This window comes from Cherax quadricarinatus, chromosome 39, assembly GCF_038502225.1.
Source record: "Cherax quadricarinatus isolate ZL_2023a chromosome 39, ASM3850222v1, whole genome shotgun sequence".
Taxonomy (NCBI): Eukaryota; Metazoa; Arthropoda; class Malacostraca; order Decapoda; family Parastacidae; genus Cherax; species Cherax quadricarinatus.
In genome coordinates, this window is record NC_091330.1 from 21,136,432 (window position 1) to 21,156,576 (window position 20,145).

Sequence of the window (20,145 nt, forward strand, 5' to 3'; positions counted from 1 at the left end):
TAATAAGCGTGTATGCACCTGGAGAAGAGAGGAATGCAGAGGAGAGAGAGAGATTTTTGGGAGATGTTAAGTGAATGTATAGGAGCCTTTGAACCAAGTGAGAGAGTAATTGTGGTAGGGGACCTGAATGCTAAAGTAGGAGAAACTTTTAGAGAGGGTGTGGTAGGTAAGTTTGGGGTGCCAGGTGTAAATGATAATGGGAGCCCTTTGATTGAACTTTGTATAGAAAGGGGTTTAGTTATAGGTAATACATATTTTAAGAAAAAGAGGATAAATAAGTATACACGATATGATGTAGGGCGAAATGACAGTAGTTTGTTGGATTATGTATTAGTAGATAAAAGACTGTTGAGTAGACTTCAGGATGTACATGTTTATCGAGGGGCCACAGATATATCAGATCACTTTCTAGTTGTAGCTACACTGAGAGTAAAAGGTAGATGGGATACAAGGAGAATAGAAGCATCAGGGAAGAGAGAGGTGAAGGTTTATAAACTAAAAGAGGAGGCAGTTAGGGTAAGATATAAACAGCTATTGGAGGATAGATGGGCTAATGAGAGCATAGGCAATGGGGTCGAAGAGGAATGGGGTAGGTTTAAAAATGTAGTGTTAGAGTGTTCAGCAGAAGTTTGTGGTTACAGGAAAGTGGGTGCAGGAGGGAAGAGGAGCGATTGGTGGAATGATGATGTAAAGAGAGTAGTAAGGGAGAAAAAGTTAGCATATGAGAAGTTTTTACAAAGTAGAAGTGATGCAAGGAGGGAAGAGTATATGGAGAAAAAGAGAGAGGTTAAGAGAGTGGTGAAGCAATGTAAAAAGAGAGCAAATGAGAGAGTGGGTGAGCTGTTATCAACAAATTTTGTTGAAAATAAGAAAAAGTTTTGGAGTGAGATTAACAAGTTAAGGAAGCCTAGAGAACAAATGGATTTGTCAGTTAAAAATAGGAGAGGAGAGTTATTAAATGGAGAGTTAGAGGTATTGGGAAGATGGAGGGAATATTTTGAGGAATTGTTAAATGTTGATGAAGATAGGGAAGCTGTGATTTCGTGTATAGGGCAAGGAGGAATAACATCTTGTAGGAGTGAGGAAGAGCCAGTTGTGAGTGTGGGGGAAGTTCGTGAGGCAGTAGGTAAAATGAAAGGGGGTAAGGCAGCCGGGATTGATGGGATAAAGATAGAAATGTTAAAAGCAGGTGGGGATATAGTTTTGGAGTGGTTGGTGCAATTATTTAATAAATGTATGGAAGAGGGTAAGGTACCTAGGGATTGGCAGAGAGCATGCATAGTTCCTTTGTATAAAGGCAAAGGGGATAAAAGAGAGTGCAAAAATTATAGGGGGATAAGTCTGTTGAGTGTACCTGGTAAAGTGTATGGTAGAGTTATAATTGAAAGAATTAAGAGTAAGACGGAGAATAGGATAGCAGATGAACAAGGAGGCTTTAGGAAAGGTAGGGGGTGTGTGGACCAGGTGTTTACAGTGAAACATATAAGTGAACAGTATTTAGATAAGACTAAAGAGGTCTTTGTGGCATTTATGGATTTGGAAAAGGCGTATGACAGGGTGGATAGGGGGGCAATGTGGCAGATGTTGCAAGTGTATGGTGTAGGAGGTAGGTTACTGAAAGCAGTGAAGAGTTTTTACGAGGATAGTGAGGCTCAAGTTAGAGTATGTAGAAAAGAGGGAAATTTTTTCCCAGTAAAAGTAGGCCTTAGACAAGGATGTGTGATGTCACCGTGGTTGTTTAATATATTTATAGATGGGGTTGTAAGAGAAGTAAATGCGAGGGTCTTGGCAAGAGGCGTGGAGTTAAAAGATAAAGAATCACACACAGGGTGGGAGTTGTCACAGCTGCTCTTTGCTGATGACACTGTGCTCTTGGGAGATTCTGAAGAGAAGCTGCAGAGATTGGTGGATGAATTTGGTAGGGTGTGCAAAAGAAGAAAATTAAAGGTGAATACAGGAAAGAGTAAGGTTATGAGGATAACAAAAAGATTAGGTGATGAAAGATTGAATATCAGATTGGAGGGAGAGAGTATGGAGGAGGTGAACGTATTCAGATATTTGGGAGTGGACGTGTCAGCGGATGGGTCTATGAAAGATGAGGTGAATCATAGAATTGATGAGGGAAAAAGAGTGAGTGGTGCACTTAGGAGTCTGTGGAGACAGAGAACTTTGTCCTTGGAGGCAAAGAGGGGAATGTATGAGAGTATAGTTTTACCAACGCTCTTATATGGGTGTGAAGCATGGGTGATGAATGTTGCAGTGAGGAGAAGGCTGGAGGCAGTGGAGATGTCATGTCTGAGGGCAATGTGTGGTGTGAATATAATGCAGAGAATTCGTAGTTTGGAAGTTAGGAGGAGGTGCGGGATTACCAAAACTGTTGTCCAGAGGGCTGAGGAAGGGTTGTTGAGGTGGTTCGGACATGTAGAGAGAATGGAGCGAAACAGAATAACTTCAAGAGTGTATCAGTCTGTAGTGGAAGGAAGGCGGGGTAGGGGTCGGCCTAGGAAGGGTTGGAGGGAGGGGGTAAAGGAGGTTTTGTGTGCGAGGGGCTTGGACTTCCAGCAGGCATGCGTGAGCGTGTTTGATAGGAGTGAATGGAGACAAATGGTTTTTAATACTTGACGTGCTGTTGGAGTGTGAGCAAAGTAACATTTATGAAGGGATTCAGGGAAACCGGCAGGCCGGACTTGAGTCCTGGAGATGGGAAGTACAGTGCCTGCACTCTGAAGGAGGGGTGTTAATGTTGCAGTTTAAAAACTGTAGTGTAAAGCACCCTTCTGGCAAGACAGTGATGGAGTGAATGATGGTGAAAGTTTTTCTTTTTTGGGCCACCCTGCCTTGGTGGGAATCGGCCAGTGTGATAATAAAAAAAAAAAAATAAAAAAAAAAAATTAAAATTTACTTCTCGTGAGAACAAGCGTGTATCCCTATCCTCATGGAACAGGTGTGCAATCCTACCCTCATAGAACAGGTGTGTAACCCTACTCTTGTAGAACTAGTGTATAACCCTACCTTTGTAGAACAAGTGTGTAACCTTACCCTTGTAGAACAAGTGTGTAACCCTACCCTTGTAAAACAAGTGTGTAACCCTGCCCTTGTAAAACAAGTGTGTAACCCTACCCTTGTAAAACAAGTGTGTAACCCTACCCTTGTAGAACAAGTGTGTAACCCTACCCTTGTAGAACAAGTGTGTAACCCTACCCTTGTAGAACAAGTGTGTAACCTTACCCTTGTACAACAAGTGTGTAACCCTACCCTTGTAAAACTAGTATGTAACCCTACCCTTGTCGAACAAGTGTGTAACTCTACCTTACATCACCTATGGTATTTGAGACTGGGGATCTACTACACCAAATTGCTTAAATCCATTAATAACCCAAAAGAAGCTGATGTGGACTATCAGCATTGCAGTGCCAGACAACACACATTCCCACTCTTCAAAAGCTTGAACTTCTCTAATATACAAAATATGCATTCATACTACTGTGCTTACCATACGTATGGGACATAAAATTCCAACATAAATCCTCCTCTGAAACTTTTCATTGTCTAATTCTTAAGAACCATTATGATTAGTCTGCCTGAAATTAATATCTTACTAGTGATTTTACTTTATGCCTAAAAATGATTTATTACATGTAAGCTACATTATCTATGTACCACATAAAAAGAAATAAAAATTTGAATTTGAATGAATGTGGAAACTCTACCCTTGCATTAAAAGTACTGTAGAGCCCCACTTATAAGGCAGGTTCCAGTTTCCGCCAGAAAGTGGACATAGACAGAAAGCAGAACGCCATTTTTCCCACTTATAAATGCATATAAATGCCAGACAAGTTTACACTAACATATATTAAGTTAGCAATAGAACTAGACATTAAAAAACAAGAAAAAGTAAAATACACACACAGTACACTCATTACTTACCTCAAAATATTTGTAGTCTTAATGTAGGGTGAGAAGTGAGTAGTACTGATAGTAAGAAGTCAGGTGTGGTAGGTATGGTAGCCCTCTTGGCCAACCCACCCACACATAATATACTACAACATTTAAAGTGCCCTATCTGTTCCAGAGAGTGACTAAAGCCGAATTTGATGATTTCCAAATTCATTTTCCCCATAAGAAATAATGTAAATCCAAGTAATCCGTTCCAGATACCCAAGAGTATTAGAAAAAAATATTTTTTTTTTTACATGAAATATACATTTACCCACACAGAAAACAATGAGACATGAAGAATAAAACAATAATAACATGACACTTACCCTTATTGAAGACTCTTCTTAGTGTATTGAAGACGGGCAGAGGGGAGAGGATGTAGAAATTACTGTTAGGAAGGGGAATCCCCTTCCATAAAGACTTCAGGTACCAAGTCCTTTTCTGGGGTTACTTCTTTGCTTTTAATGCCACTAGGACCAGTCTGAGAGTCACTGGACCCCTGTCACTCAAAAAATGTTCCAGAGAGGTGTGTTTCTGGTGTATATTAGGAACTGTTGTGGCGGCAGGGAAGTATGTTGGGAGACAGGACAAGATAAACCTTCAATATGACACTAATATCAACTCTATGGCTTATTTATCTAGCACAATTCATCTAATATGACATAATAAACAATATTGATAACACAGAAATATGATATATACTCTAGAATGAACAAAATATGGCATTACGTATGTGATGAATGTTGCTGTTTGTTTGTTGGGTGTATAAGGGCCATTGGAAGATAAACCTTACATAGTGGTGGTGAAGACGGCAGCAGAGGCGGTGGTGTTAGTCAGTAGCCCTATATACCTCCAACAACACTGGAGGAGTCAATTTCGTGCTGTCCTTTTTCTGTCAATTACTCGCTTAACTTACTTGCTACACTGTTAACCCTTTGAGGGTCGACAGGCCCTCTCCGAAACTCGTTCTCAGGGTCGGCCAAATTTCAAAAAAAAAAAAAAATTATTTTTTCTTATGAAAAAATAGAGTTTTTTTTTCTAAACATTATAGGATAAACAAAAAAAATTTACCATCAATACTTACGGAGATATGGATGCATGAAGTTTGCAGAAAATGAGCCGCGTATGGCAACAGCGGCGACTGCCGCTCACCCGGTAAACTTTAGTTTACTTGTATTTGAAGGTTTGTTGTTTTTTTCACTATTTTATTTTTTCACATAACTTATGTGGCGTGTGAGACCAAAGTAAGGTGCAATGTACATATATACACTCGTTGTATACAACACAATAAGCACACAAACATAATTATCAATATATTGTTTACAAAACTTGTTTACAAAAACAAACAATACAAAACATTGTTTATTATTATTGTTCTATAATATATATACCAATATACAGTCACTGAACATATTCCTATTAGTTCTGCAGCTTGTGGAACTCTGAAACATGGTGTCATACACAATGGTGTTTTATCTTTCTCCCTCATTCTATCTCTTTCAATCTGTCTCTCTCTTTCTATCTGTCTATCTATCTCTGTCTCACAGGTACACATAAATACAAGTATACATAGTATAAATTACCTAGGATAACCCAAGAAATCCAGACAAAGTGCTATACTCTGCTTGAACATGTGAGTAAAAGTGATGACACAGTCTTGTGGCTCTCTGAGACAGAGAGCTAGACGGATAGACAGATAGACAGGGAGCTTGACAGACAGACAAATAGACAGACAGAAATGTTAGTGTACCAGTACCAGTGTACTAGTGTTCCACCCTCCTCCTCCTCTTCTTCCTCTTCCTCCTCTTCCCCCTACTCTTCCTCATACTCTTCCTCTTCCTCCTCTTCCTCTTCCTCCTACTCTTCCTCTTCCTCCTCCTCTTCCTCCTCCTCCTCTTCTTCCTCCTCTTCCTCCTACTCTTCCTCCTCCTCCTCTTCTTCCTCTTCCTCCTCTTCCCCCTAATCTTCCTCGTACTATTCCTCTTCCTCCTCCTCTTCCTCTTATTCCTCTTCCTCCTACTCTTCCTCTTCCTTCTCCTCCTCTTCCTCCTCCTCCTCTTCCTCCTCCTCCTCTTCCTCCTCTTACCCCTACTCCTTCTCCTCCTTGTCCATAGTGTAAATTACAAGGAGTCCGCAGCTGTCAAAGTGACATATTAGCTCATTACTCTTTCCCCCTCGGCCTGTCAAAACAATGGGGTCGGATGCTGCTTCCCCTCCTCCATTCTATCTAATTATCTTTCTCCCTCATTCTATCTGTCTGTCTATCTCTGTCTCACAGGTACACATAAATACAAGAATACATGGTATAAATTACCTAGGATAACCCAAGAAACCCAGACAAAGTGCTATACTCTGCTTGAAGATGTGAGTAAAAGTGATGACGCAGTCTTGTGGCTCTCTGAGACAGAGAGCTAGATGGATAGACAGGGAGCTTGACAGACAGGCAAATAGACAGACAGAAATGTTAGTATACCAGCAAAAACAAAGGGAGGGCGATGTTCATCTCATCTTTTGGCATCAGCTCTACCCTCATTTACCCTCATCAAACGTCAGCACTTATCAGATGTTATCTCCCCTTATCTTGTTACTGTCATGGGTGAACATTTATTATTACATATTATTATTATTACCTATTATTATTATTATGTATTATTATTATTATTATTATTATTATTATTATTATTATTATTATTATTATTATTATTATTATGTATTATTATTATTATGTATTATTATTATGTATTATTGTTTTCATTACGTATTCTTCTTCTTCCTCCTCCTCCTCTTCCTCCTCCTCCTCTTCTTCCTCCTCCTCCTCCTCTTCTTCTTCCTCCTCCTCCTCCTCCTCCTCCTCTGCCTCCTCCTCCTCTTGCCTCCTCCTCCTCTTGCCTCCTCCTCCTCTTGCCTCCTCCTCCTCTGCTGCCTCCTCCTCCTCCTCCTCCTCCATTCTTGGAACAAGTTTGAAGAGCTTGTAGTTCATAATCACTATCATTATCATCACCAATGCTCACATGTGAGTCTGGGATTTTGGGAAATAGGAGTTTCCTCTTTGATTCTGGTACAACTGAACGACGGCCCAGCACCAGAGGTGGAAGGCTGTGGGTTGTCTGGGTTTTCCTCACTATTACCCATATTATGGTCATTAGTTTCGGTCAAAACCTCACCAGAACCTTGAAACTCATCTTCACTGTCACTTCCATCTGTATTAGAACTGTCACTGGGGAACAAAAGTGTCCCAATTCGCCGAGGAGTGAGGAACTTCTTACCACAGGGCACGGTGGAAATTGTGTACTATGATGGCATTCCCACAATGCACCACTGGGTCCCAGATTTTTTTCCTACTGCGCACACCCACCACACAGACCCATTCTCTCACATCTAGGCTTATCAGCCTTTTCCTGTGAGATTTGAGGCCGCTAGAATTTATGCGTACTAGTACGACAAAAACCCCTACGCGTAAGACGTACTAGTACGACGAAAACCCTCAAAGGGTTAATGCAACACTTTATTGCTGGCTGGCACTATAGCCTTTACTGACTCCTGCTGCTTTAGTATTGTACATATCGCAGAATCACTGAAGAAGGCACATTCTCCCCTCTCTCTCAGCCCTTTACCAAAGGGCTGGCTGGCACTAGGAACCTTCTTTGGTGGCTTATTTAGCAGTTGCAAGCTCTAAAAAGAATGGAATAATACGAAATGTATCGTATGAACGTGTGGGATCGCGCTCACTGGCTGATAAACAATGGAACACTCAGTGTCAGGCTGCTGTTGCCGTGTGGACGCATTCGGGATGACTATTACCAAGCTCAATGATGATCACCAAGCCAATATTTTGATGAAAAAAGTTACGATTTCCGAATATTATGAAATCCAACGACTACAACATCCGGGGGTTCAGTCAATAAACGATCTAAAAACAAATAAATGAGAGAAAGAAAATGAATAAATGGGAGAGGACACAGCTGCAGAGTATGTAAACAAATACAAATGCATCTGGTTTTGGTTGATACATGTTCACTCCTATGTCTGTAAATCTTATACCATAATACAAACACATTACATTGTGAACAAGTTGTCTCCACACTGGTAAAGTAGAATACATAAAGAGCAACACTCCTATTCTCATGTAACATACCATTTTTAGAAGGAATAACGCTCTGAGTGAAGGCATATGAAAGGAATAATTTTCTAGTTAGCCCCAGTAATACACCTACTATCCGACTTATGACCTGCTCGACATACATCCACTCGACTTACGACTGTGCATCTGGCAACTGGGCTGGGCTGGCTGATGCATACCGCTGTACAATATTTGACCAATACTCACGGGAACGCGCCATGCAGGCAGCATCAGTTTGAGTTACCCTGCCCTATCAGCAGCGTCATACTGTATTAACTGTACTAATTGGACAGTAAATTTCACCATGGCCCCTAAGAGGAAGTTTGAATCTTGCACTGGAGATAGTGGCAAGAAGGCAAGAAAGGCTCTTACTCTCGAACTCTATTTGTTTTCACTGTTGCACATAAACCAGTCTGTATCTGTCTGCCTGTACTCGCCTAATTGTGGTTGCAGGGGTCGAGACTCAGCTCCTGGCCCTGCCTATCTGTCTATGTCTGTATCTGTCTCTGTATCTGTCTGTCTATCTGTCTGTCTGTCTGTCTGTGCTTATCTGTCTTTATGTCTTCCCATTGTGAATCTGTCTTTCTGTCTACCTGTGTGCCTGTCTTTCTGTCTGCTTGTCTCTCTGTCTCAGAGCCGCTCATGGACCAACAGGTATTACACATGAAGTAGAGTTGTCACATCTTCAATATGACGCTAATATCACTCTATGGCTTATTTATATATCATAATTCATCTAATATGACATAATAAACAGTATAAATAACATAAAAACCTGATATACACTCTAGAATAAATAAAATATGAAGTAAACTGCTTTAAATGCCGCATCTTGCGCCTGTGCTGGCGTGCAGGTACACATTAAAATCATTAAGAGTGTGTTATTGGTCTTGAAGATGCCATAATAATAATGATAATAATAACACAATAATAATAACTCTGAGGCACATTAAATGTGTATAAAACATTAATATAGACATTTTGCTTAATCCATCTATGATTTTTTTTCAAAATTATATAATAACACACTACGTAACATATAAACATATAAATTAACATAAATATGAAATTTTTTCCAGTCGGCTTGACGGAGTGAACAAAAACCATTTGTGTCCGGGCTGGTAACAACAACTGGTTTGTTTACAAAACTCGCGAACCTTCTACACTCTCGTTCTCTCTCTCGTTTATTCATTTAATCTTGTTTACTCACCTCGCACTCTACATTAACACTATATATATTTTAAGTAATGAGTGAACACTATTATTATTACATTATATTTTAATAATAATAATAATAATAATAATTACTATTATTATTATTATTAATTTAGGGCACTGGAGCACAGATCCACTGTACAGCATTTTGTGTGGATTTTTTGGGTTATCCTAGGTACATGACTCAAGAAATCGTAATGACACGATTGCAAACAAACCATACCCCCGGCCGGGATTGAACCCGCGACAGGCTGGAGTTTTGAGACTCTATGACCGCGGGTTCAATCCCGGCCGGGGGTATGGTTTATCCTAGGTAATTTACACTATGTATGATAACTTTACTTATGTGTACCTGTGAGAGAGAGACAGAGATAGAGAGAGACAGATACAGATGGAGAGACAGTCAAAGTCAGTCAGCCAGGCAGCCAACCACCCACCCACCCACCCAGCCGGCTGGCCGGCCTGCTAGTCAGCCAGCCGAATATGTATTACACATGTTCCTGAGTCGTTTCTCTTTACTTAGGGCATAGATAATAGGACATTCTGGAAGGATGACACTTCCAGTGGTATTCTCCCATTATATTGTGTCAACAAAACTTAAAGATAACAGTAACATACGATGCTGTATGAGATGATGTAAAATTTACAATACAGTCTACTACCATGTATACATAATACATACACAATACATAAATGATTAAAATAAATCAACAGAAGTACATTATGGTAAAAAGAATGAAATAATGATAGTACATTGCATTACAGTACTATTTAGTTAGTTTATATAGCAAAGGTTTGACACTATGCCCCACCCACTATGTCGGCAATTTTCAAATGTTCGACTTACGTCCAATTTGACTTACAACCAGTTGGTCGGAACCAAGCTCGGTCATAAGTCGGATGGTAGGTTTATTATGGTATACACATTTTCTTCAGTGTTGAAGCAGAGAAAAAATTATTCTTTCTGACACTGACTGGAAAAACATCTCATATTTATGTTAATTTATTTTACTGTGGGTGTATTTATCATGTTTATATGTTATGTAGCATGTTTATTAAATAATTTTGAAAAAATATTATAGATTAATCAAAATGCCCATATTAACCCTTTCAGGGTCTGTCCCGTAGATCTACGGCTTTACGTTCAGGGTCCAAACCGTAGATCTACGCCGTGAGCTCAGCTCACTCTGATAAACTGTGAGTGGTAAATTTGGGCCTAGATATGAGAGAATACATCTATGTGGTATGTGTGCACCACATAAAACAGATCTTGCAGCACACAGTGTATAATGAGAGAAAAACAAACTGAGACAGTGATTTTCGATTAAAACCGACTTTGCAGTGTTTTTTCGTATGTTTTTTATAGTTGTATTTGTGATTTCTTGGTCTCATTTGATAGAATGGAAGACATATTACAGAAATAGAGATGATTTTGATTGGTTTTAGCACTGGAAATGGCTTGAAACTGAGCTCAAAGTAGCGGAAATGTTAAATTTTTGCCGATGTTCAAGAGTAAACAAACGACCTCACACGTCTAATACACGCCAGCTGGTGGGTCTCATATACATTAACAAATGTGGTGATGATATTTATACAATTATTACAATATTGCATAACAGTACATCTTCTATTTTTTGGTGTGAATAAAAATTCATTATGTGAATAAAAAATCAAAATGGAATTTATTTGTAAAGCCTCAAAACATAACTAATGAACAGAGGAAATGTTAGTTTACTGCCAGGAATACCTACATTGCTTATTCTCAACCCTATTTTGAAACTGGAATATTTTGAACTTTGTGTTAAATTGGCTAAATTACCAATTTCCGATCACTTTATTTTGTCGTTGAAACAGTTGACTTGGTGATTTCCTGTGCTCAATCGATAGAATAGAAGTAATACTAGTGAAATAGCTAAGAATTTGGTCGACTGGAATAATGTAATTGTCCTAAAACAGGAGTCAAAGTCGGCAAAATTGCCGATTCGTAAATATCGCTGACACATCAAAATTCGTGAGCATAATTTCGTCAATTTTCCATCAAATTTCGTACTTTTTATTTTATTACCTTCACAAACAGATTCTCTACCATTTCATAAGAAAAAATAACAAAATTTGTTTTTTTAAATTCTTGGACACTGGGGCACCACTTCAGATTTTGGCCTTGGACCCTGAAAGGGTTAATGTAATATATGACATTGTGATTATTAATGTGTAATTATCACTATTAATATGGCATCTTCAAGACTAATAAGACATTCTTAGTGATTTTTAATATGTACCTGCATGCCAGCACAGTGTGTAAGTTTATTTAGGTACAGGTACACATAAGTATAATTATCAGAGTATATATAAAATAACTTTAAAACACTTGAAATTTTGGAAAGTTTCCAGGCATAATGGAGAGTCATGCTCACGGAGAATGTAACAAACCAGGTGGCCTGCAGTGACCATATTATAAAGTCTGGCGGGGGAGCCGAATAGAGTTTTTTGGTCATAACCTGATATGTCTGTATTAGTGGAACACTGTAAAGCAAAACACCATAAAGCAGGGCCCTACTGTACAGTAAACCCTCAATATAATGGACTTTTAGAATTTTAGGCAAAATCCAATGGTTTAATTTCACTTTCATCTCCTTTATTTTCGTTGTTTATTGCAATACATCTAAATTGTGTGTTCAGTAGTATATTAGGTATACAACAGAGTATTTTACTGCACATTATACTGTCTTTCTATCAACATCATTTTGATATCAGAGACATATCCTATTAGTGCATAATACTGAGAGATTAGTGTTACCTAACAATAAGAAGAGGCTACAGAATAAATATTACTACTTTATAAAAATAATGAAGGAAATGAGAATCACTTACTTTAAAAGTGGCTAAATGTAGTACTAAATGAATGAATTACAACCAACATTAACTGGAGGAGAGAGTAAGACCTACGTGAAGGCTCCTGTGACCTGCAGAGAGAACCCCTGCAACACTATGACTGCAAGGACACCGTAAGTGTCCCCAACATGACGCAACTGCAGACGTACTGATCCTCCTCCACCAGGATGCATGAAAGCCCAGGTGATCATGTACTGTTCCTGCAAGCCCAACAACAATTAATTCTTCAGCATTTATTACTATACAGTAGTCCCCCTGCATCTGCAGGGGATATGTTCCAAGACCTACCATGGATACCTCAAACCATGGATAGAGGCCAGCCCTACATACAAGTCATTTTCCATTTACGCATTTTTTTTTTTTTAGCAAGTCAGCTGTCTCTCACCAAAGCAGGGTGACCCAAAAAGAAAGAAAATCCCCAAAAAGAAAATAGTTTCATCATCATTCAACACATTCACCTCACTCATACATAATCACTGTCTTTGCAGAGGCGCTCAGACAGGACAGTTTAGAAGCAAGTTCCTCCAAACTGTCACTATCAAAAACCCCTCCTTTAAAGTGCAGGCACTGTATTTCCCATTTCCACTCAAATCCAGCTAACCAGTTTCCCTAAATCATTTCAATAAATACAGTGGTCCCTTGATAATTGTCGGGCTCGATAGTCATCCTTTTCGGAAATCGTTGCTTTTTTTTGTCCAAACGTTGGCTCGCAAATGGTCGGTTGACTCGCTAATCGTCATTCGTCCTGGATGCGTACTCACGGCTCTGAGCCACCTTGGCCTCCCTTCCCACCCAGTGTGCCATTGTTTACCAGTAAGTGACGGTCCTCTCACTTGTTCATACAAAATATTTCATAATACAGTGGACCCCCGCATAGCGAACGCCTTGCATAGCGAACGCTTTGTTCGCTAAAATTTTGCCCCGCATAGTGGACAAAAACCCGCTCAGCGACCTTTGTCCGAGACGCGTCCAATGTGCGCCCTCAGCCAGCCTCACATGTGCCGCCCGTCCCATTGTTTACCAGCCAGCCTCCGCGGTAACATTCAAGCATACACTCGGAATATTTCGTATTATTACAGTGTTTTCGGTGCTGTTTGTGGAAAATAAGTGACCATGGGCCCCAAGAAAGCTTCTAGTGCCAACCCTACACCTCAAAGGGTAAGAATACCCATTGAAATGAAGAAAGAGATCATTGATAAGTATGAAAGTGGAGTACGTATCACCGACCTGGTCAGGTTGTACAAGAAACCAAAATCAACCATCGCTTCTATTGTGGGCAAGAAAACGGCAATCAAGGAAGCTGTTGTTGCCAAAGGTTTAACTGTGTTTTCGAAACAAAGATCGCAAGTGATGGAAGATGTTGAGAGACTCTTATTGGTGTGGATAAATGAAAAACAGCTAGCAGGAGATAGCGTCTCTCAAGCGATCATATGTGAAAAGGCTAGGAAGTTGCATGACGATTTAATTAAAAAAATGCCTGCAACTAGTGATGATGTGAGTGAATTTAAGGCCAGCAAAGGTTGGTTTGAGAGATTTAAGAAGCGTAGTGGCATCCATAGTGTGATACGGCATGGTGAGGCTGCCAGTTCGGACCACAAAGCGGCTGAAAAATATGTGCATGAATTCAAGGAGTACATAGAAACTGAAGGACTGGAACCTGAACAAGTGTTTAATTGTGATGAAACAGGCCTGTTCTGGAAGAAAATGCCAAGCAGGACCTACATTACTCAGGAGGAAAAGGCACTCCCAGGACATAAGCCTATGAAAGACAGGCTTACTTTGTTGATGTGTGCCAATGCTAGTGGTGATTGCAAAGTTAAGCCTTTATTAGTGTATCACTCTGAAACTCCCAGAGCGTTCAGGCAAAAGAATGTCCTCAAGGATAATTTGTGTGTGCTGTGGAGGGCAAACAGTAAGGCATGGGTCACTAGGGAATTTTTCTATAACTGGTTACACCATGCATTTGCCCCCAATGTGAAAGATTACCTAACTGAAAAGAAATTAGACCTTAAGTGCCTCCTGGTGTTAGACAATGCCCCTGGTCATCCTACAGACGTGGCAGAGCGACTTTATGGGGACATGAGCTTCATTAAGGTGAAGTTTTTGCCTCCTAATACCACTCCTCTCCTGCAGCCCATGGACCAGCAGGTCATTTCCAACTTCAAGAAACTGTACACAAAAGCTCTGTTTCAAAAGTGCTTTGAAGTGACCACAGACACTCGACTGACTCTAAAAGAGTTTTGGAAGGATCACTTTAATATCCTCAATTGTGTAAACCTTATAGGTAAGGCTTGGGAGGGAGTGACTAAGAGAACCTTGAACTCTGCTTGGAAGAAACTGTGGCCAGAATGTGTAGACAAAAGGGATTTTGAAGGGTTTGAGGCTAACCCTGAGAGGAGTAGTATACCAGTTGAGGAATCAATTGTGGAATTGGGGAAGTCCTTGGGGTTGGAGGTTAGTGGGGAGGATGTGGAAGAGTTGGTGGAGGAGGACAATGAAGAACTAACCACTGATGAGCTGATAGATCAACTTCAAGAGCAAGAGGCCAGACCTGGGGAAACTGGTTCAAAGGAGGGGAGAGAGAAATTGAAGGAATTGCCTACTTCAAAGATTAAGGAAATGTGTGCAAAATGGCTTGAAGTGCAAACCTTTTTTGATGAAAATCACCCTCACACAGCTATTGCAAGCCGTGCTGGTGACTGTTACAATGACACTGTTGTGAACCACTTTAGACAAATCATAAAGGAACGAGAGGTACAGGCCACTATGGACAGATATGTCGTGCGAAAGAAGTCCAGTGACTCTGAAGCTGGTCCTAGTGGCATTAAAAGAAGAAGGGAAGTAACCCCAGAAAAGGACTTGCTACCTCAAGTCCTAATGGAAGGGGATTCCCCTTCTAAACACTAACACTCTCTCTCCCCTCCTCCCATCCCATCAATCATCACCAGATCTTCAATAAAAGTAAGTGTCATGTAATTGTGCATGCCTTTTTCAGTTTGTGTGTACTAAAATTAACATTTTTTTGTGGTAAAAAAAATTTTTTTTCATACTTTTGGGTGTCTTGCACGGATTAATTTTATTTCCATTATTTCTTATGGGGAAAATTAATTCGCATAGCGAACATTTCGCATAACGACCAGCCCTCTTGCACGGATTAAGTTCGCTATGCGGGGGTCCACTGTATGTATTCCATTCATTTTAGTGCTTGCAAGTGCTAAATAAGCTACCATGGCTCCAAAGAAAGCTCCTAGTGCCAAGCCTTTGGTAAAGAAGGTGAGAAATACGATTGAATTTAAGAAAAACATCATTGAACAATATGAAAGTGGCGTACGTGTGGCCAAACTTGCCAGGATGTATAAGAAACCCCATACAAACATATCTTCCATCGTGGAAAAGAAAAAAGAAATCAAGGAAGCTGTTGTTGCTTGGAGAAAATTGTGCCCAGATTGTATTCACAAGAGGGATTTTGAAGGGTTTGTGGCTGACCCTGATGAGCCTATGTCAGTTGTGAAATCTATTGTGACATTGGGGAGTTCCATGGGGTTGGATGTGAGTTTGCAGGATGTGGAAGAGTTGGTGGAGGACCACAATGAAGAGCTAACCACTGAGGAGCTGCAAGAGCTTCAGCAGGAACAGCAACAGATTGCAGCTCAGAATCTTGCTGCAGAGGAGGAGGAAGAGAGATGGAAGAAGGTGCATTCTTCAGAAATTAAGGAGATTTTTAAAATGTGGGGTAGGATGGAAAGATTTATGGAGAAACATCACCCTGAGAAGGATGTTGCAAGCCATATCGGCAACTTGTACAGTGACAAAGTCTTGGCCCATTTTAGGGAAGTTTTAAAGAGATGCCAGAAACAGAGCTCTCTGGACACTTTTTTTTTGGAAGACAGGACTCCAGTGACTCTCAAGCTGGTCCTAGTGGCATTAAGAAACAGAGAAGAGAAGTATGTAACCCCAGAAAAGGACTTGATACCTGTGGTGTTGATGGAAGGGGATTCCCCTTCCAAACAGTAACTAATCCAATCTCTCTCCTCCTCCAGTCTTCCATACACTAAGAATCGCCAATAAAGGTAAGTGTTATGCTGTTAATGTTTCATTCATCATGTCCCATTGTATTGTTTATGTACTGCATCTATATTTGATGTAAAAAAATTTTTTGTTTAAATACTTTTGGGTGTCTTGAATGAATTAATTGTATGCATTTACATTATTTCTTATGGGGAAAATTGATTTGAAAATCGTCTATTTCGATAATCGTCGCACTTCCAGGAACAGATTAACGACGATAAACGAGGGACCAGTGTATTACCCAGCTCACACTCCAACAGCTCGTCAGGTCCCAAAAATCATTTGTCTCCATTCACTCCTACCTAACATGCTCACACACGCTTGCTGGAAGTCCAAGCCCCTCACCCACAAAACCTCCTTTACCCCCTCCCTCCAACCTTTTCAAGGATGACCCCTACCCCTCCTTCCTTTCCCTACAGATTTATACGTTCTCCAAGTCATTCTACTTTGATCCATTCTCTCTAAATGACCAGACCACCTCAACAACCCCTCTTCAGCCCTCTGACTAATACTTTTAGTAACTCCACACCTTCTCCTAATTTCCACACTCTGAATTCTCTGCATAATGTTTACACCAAACAGTGCCCTTAGACAAGACATCTCCACTGCCTCCAACTGCCTAGTCACTACAGCATTTACAACCCAAGCTTCACACCCATATAAGAGTGCTGGTACCACTATACTTTCATACATTCCCTTCTTTGCCTCCATAGATAACGTTTTTGTCTCCACAGATATCTCAACACACCACTCACCTTTTTTCCTTCATCAATTCTGTGGTTAACCTCATCCTTCATAAACCCATCCACTGACAAGTCAACTCCCAAATATCTGAAAGCATTCACTTCTTCCAATACAATGCCCAAGTTTCAATAAGATAGCCCAACAAACAACTGAGAAAAAAAAAATTATTTACAAAAAATCATATATGGCAAGCCCAAGCCAGGTACAATAGGGCCCCGTTTTTCGGTGTTTCACCTTACGGCGTTCCACTAATATGGCAATCTCAAATTATGACCAAAACTTTCTATACGGCAAGTGGTCTTTCAAATGCAGCGCATGCCACCCGGTTTCTTTACATTCTCCATGAGCACATCTCTCTGTTATGTAATGATAATCACTCTTGGGCACATTAAATGTCTAATTTTACGTCAATATAGACATTTTCATTTATTCATTTATGATATTTTCTTCAAAATTATATAAGAAACACGTTACATAGCATATAAACATGCTGTTTATATGCTATGGAGGGGTTGTTGCTGGGTGGAAGAAAAACATTACATAATACTAATAATAATCACCCTTGGGCACATTAAATGTCTTATTTTATGTTAACACAGACATTTTCATTAATCCATCTGTGATATTTTTTCGACATTATATAAGAAACATGTTACATAGCTAGTGCACTCAGCTCACACACTGAGGTCCGGAGATCAAATCTCCTCTGGTACATCTGGAAAACATTACGGACGTGTTTCCATAAGACACCTGCTGTCCCAGTTCACCCATCAGTATAAAATGGGTACCTGTGTGTTAGTCGACTGGTGTGGGTCACATCCTGGGACAAAACTGACCTAATTTGCCCAAAATACTCAGTATAACAAGCAGCTTTCTATGTAGTAGTATGTCATTGATGTCAGCTAGGACTGTACACCATGTACATGTACTTGTAGTAAATGAAGATATTATTATTATTATTATTATTATTATTATTATTATTATTATTATACTATGGAGGTGTAGTAGCCGGGCAGAGGGAAAACATTACATCACTCCCCTTAACCCTTTCAGGGTCCCCAGGCCCTCTCCCTGATTTGTTCTCAGGGTCCCCAAATTCAAAAAAAAAAAAAAATTCTTATGAAAAGATAGAGAATCTTTTCCCAATCATAATGACAACAAAAGTATGAAATTTGATGGAAAACTTATGGAATTATGCTCTCGCTTAGTTAGCGGTCTGGACGATGTTTACGCATCGGCGATTTTGCCCACTTGAGCCCTATTTTCGGCCAATTCCAGTGTACTAGTCGACAAAAATCATAACTATTTCACTAGAACTCTATTTTTTCTATCAAATGAGTACAAGAAACCACCCATTTACCGATTTCAACTATCCAATAAAGTGGTCAGAATTTAGCAATTTTGCCAATTTCACACAAATTTCAAAAGATGCCAATTTCCGAATAGGGTCCAGAATAAACAAGAAAGACATTCTTGGCACTAAAATAACAAGTTTTCTGTTCATTAGTCACATCCCCAGGCCCCTCTTATATTTCTTTGGCTTTCCACTTTCAATTTTTATTCTTACAAAAAATAGAAGATTTACTGTTATGCAGACTACTGCACTAGTGTACAAATGGTATAAATAATATCAGTGCACTTGTGAAAGAATATTAGACTCACCAGTTGACGTGTTTTGGACGCTTGGCATGATTTGTTTACTTTTGAACTTTGGTAAAAATCGAACATTTCTGCTACTTTGAGCTCAATTTCAAAGTACTTTTCATTATAAAACCTGTCAAAATCATCTCAATTTCTGTAATATGTCTTCCATTCTATAAAATGAGACATGGAAAACTAGAATACAGCAATAAATACCATACAGCAATAAATACTAAAAAAACAAAGTTTTTTTTTTCTCATTACGCACTGTGTGCTGCAGGATTTTTTTTATACTGCGCACACTGACCACATAGACCCATTCTTTCAAATGTAGGCCTACTAGCCTTCTCTCACTAGATTTGAGGGCGCTAGAGTTTAGGCGTACCAGTACATCAAAAACCCTGGGGCATAAGCCATACTAGTACAGCCGAAACCCTGAAGGGATTAATACATAATGCTTTTGTTTACAATTCTCAGCTTGAATTATTCATTACTTCTCCCTTTGTTTATGATGGTTCTAAAGGTAGTTGTTAGAAACAATTAAACTCAGTGAACATGGTATGTTGATGGTAATAATATGGCTCTGGGCCACATTAACCCTTCGAGGGTTTCGGATGTACTAGTACGGCTTACGACCCAGGGTTTTTGACGTACTAGTACGCCTAAATTCTAGCGCCCTCAAATCTAGTGGGAGAAAGCTGGTATGCCTTCATATGAAAGAATGGGTCTATGTGGTCAGTGTGCACAGTCTAAAAAAAATCCTGCAGCACACAGTGCATAATGAGAAAAAAAAAACTTACATCACCGAGACTGCTAACTTTGCGAGAGCATAATTCCGTAAGTTTTCCATCAAATTTCAAACTTTTGGTGTTCTTATGATCGGGAAAAGATTCTCTATCTTTTCATAAGAGAAAATAATTTTTTTTTTTAAATTTGGCCGACCCTGAGAACGAGTTTCGGAGAGGGCCTGTCGACCCTCAAAGGGTTAAATATCATGTAGCTATGTAGGTAGGTGTAGGTATGTAGCTTAGGCAGACTACATACCTACACTATTATTATAACTGATAATAATATGTATGTGTACCTGTACCTCCTAGGTAGTAAGTTGGTAAACAGCAACTGCCCAGGGAGGTACTACCGTCCTGCCAAGTGAGTGTACAACGAAAGCCTGTAATTATTTTACATGATGGTAGGATTGCTGGTGTCTTTTGTCTGTCTCATAAACATGCAAGATTTCAGGTACGTCTTGCTACTTCTACCTACACTTAGGTCACACTACACATACATGTACAAGCATATATGTATATATACACACACCCCTCTCGGTTTTCTTCTATTTTCTTTCTAGTTCTTGTTCTTGTTTATTTCCTCTTACCTCCATGGGGAAGTGGAACAGAATTCTTCCTCCGTAAGCCATGCGTGTTGTAAGAGGCGACTAAAATGCCGGGAGCAAGGGGCTAGTAACCCCTTCTCCTGTATATATTACTAAATGTAAAAGGAGAAACTTTCGTTTTTCCTTTTGGGCC

General features: G+C 39.7%; 1 protein-coding gene across 5 annotated transcripts in view; it reads right to left on the reverse strand.

Annotated features, from left to right (window-relative positions):
- The window catches only part of LOC128696388 (uncharacterized), an 853,106-nt gene that overhangs the window by 438,223 nt on the left and 394,738 nt on the right, over positions 1–20,145 (reverse strand). For all 5 annotated transcript variants that reach the window (XR_011392932.1, XR_011392933.1, XM_070092516.1 and 2 more), the window contains one exon: positions 12,221–12,366. Coding sequence is in view for 3 of the 5 variants with exons in the window: in XM_070092516.1 (XP_069948617.1) it covers positions 12,221–12,366 (146 nt within the window). In the remaining 2 variants the exon portion in view is untranslated. The remainder of the gene's footprint in view (positions 1–12,220; positions 12,367–20,145) is intronic.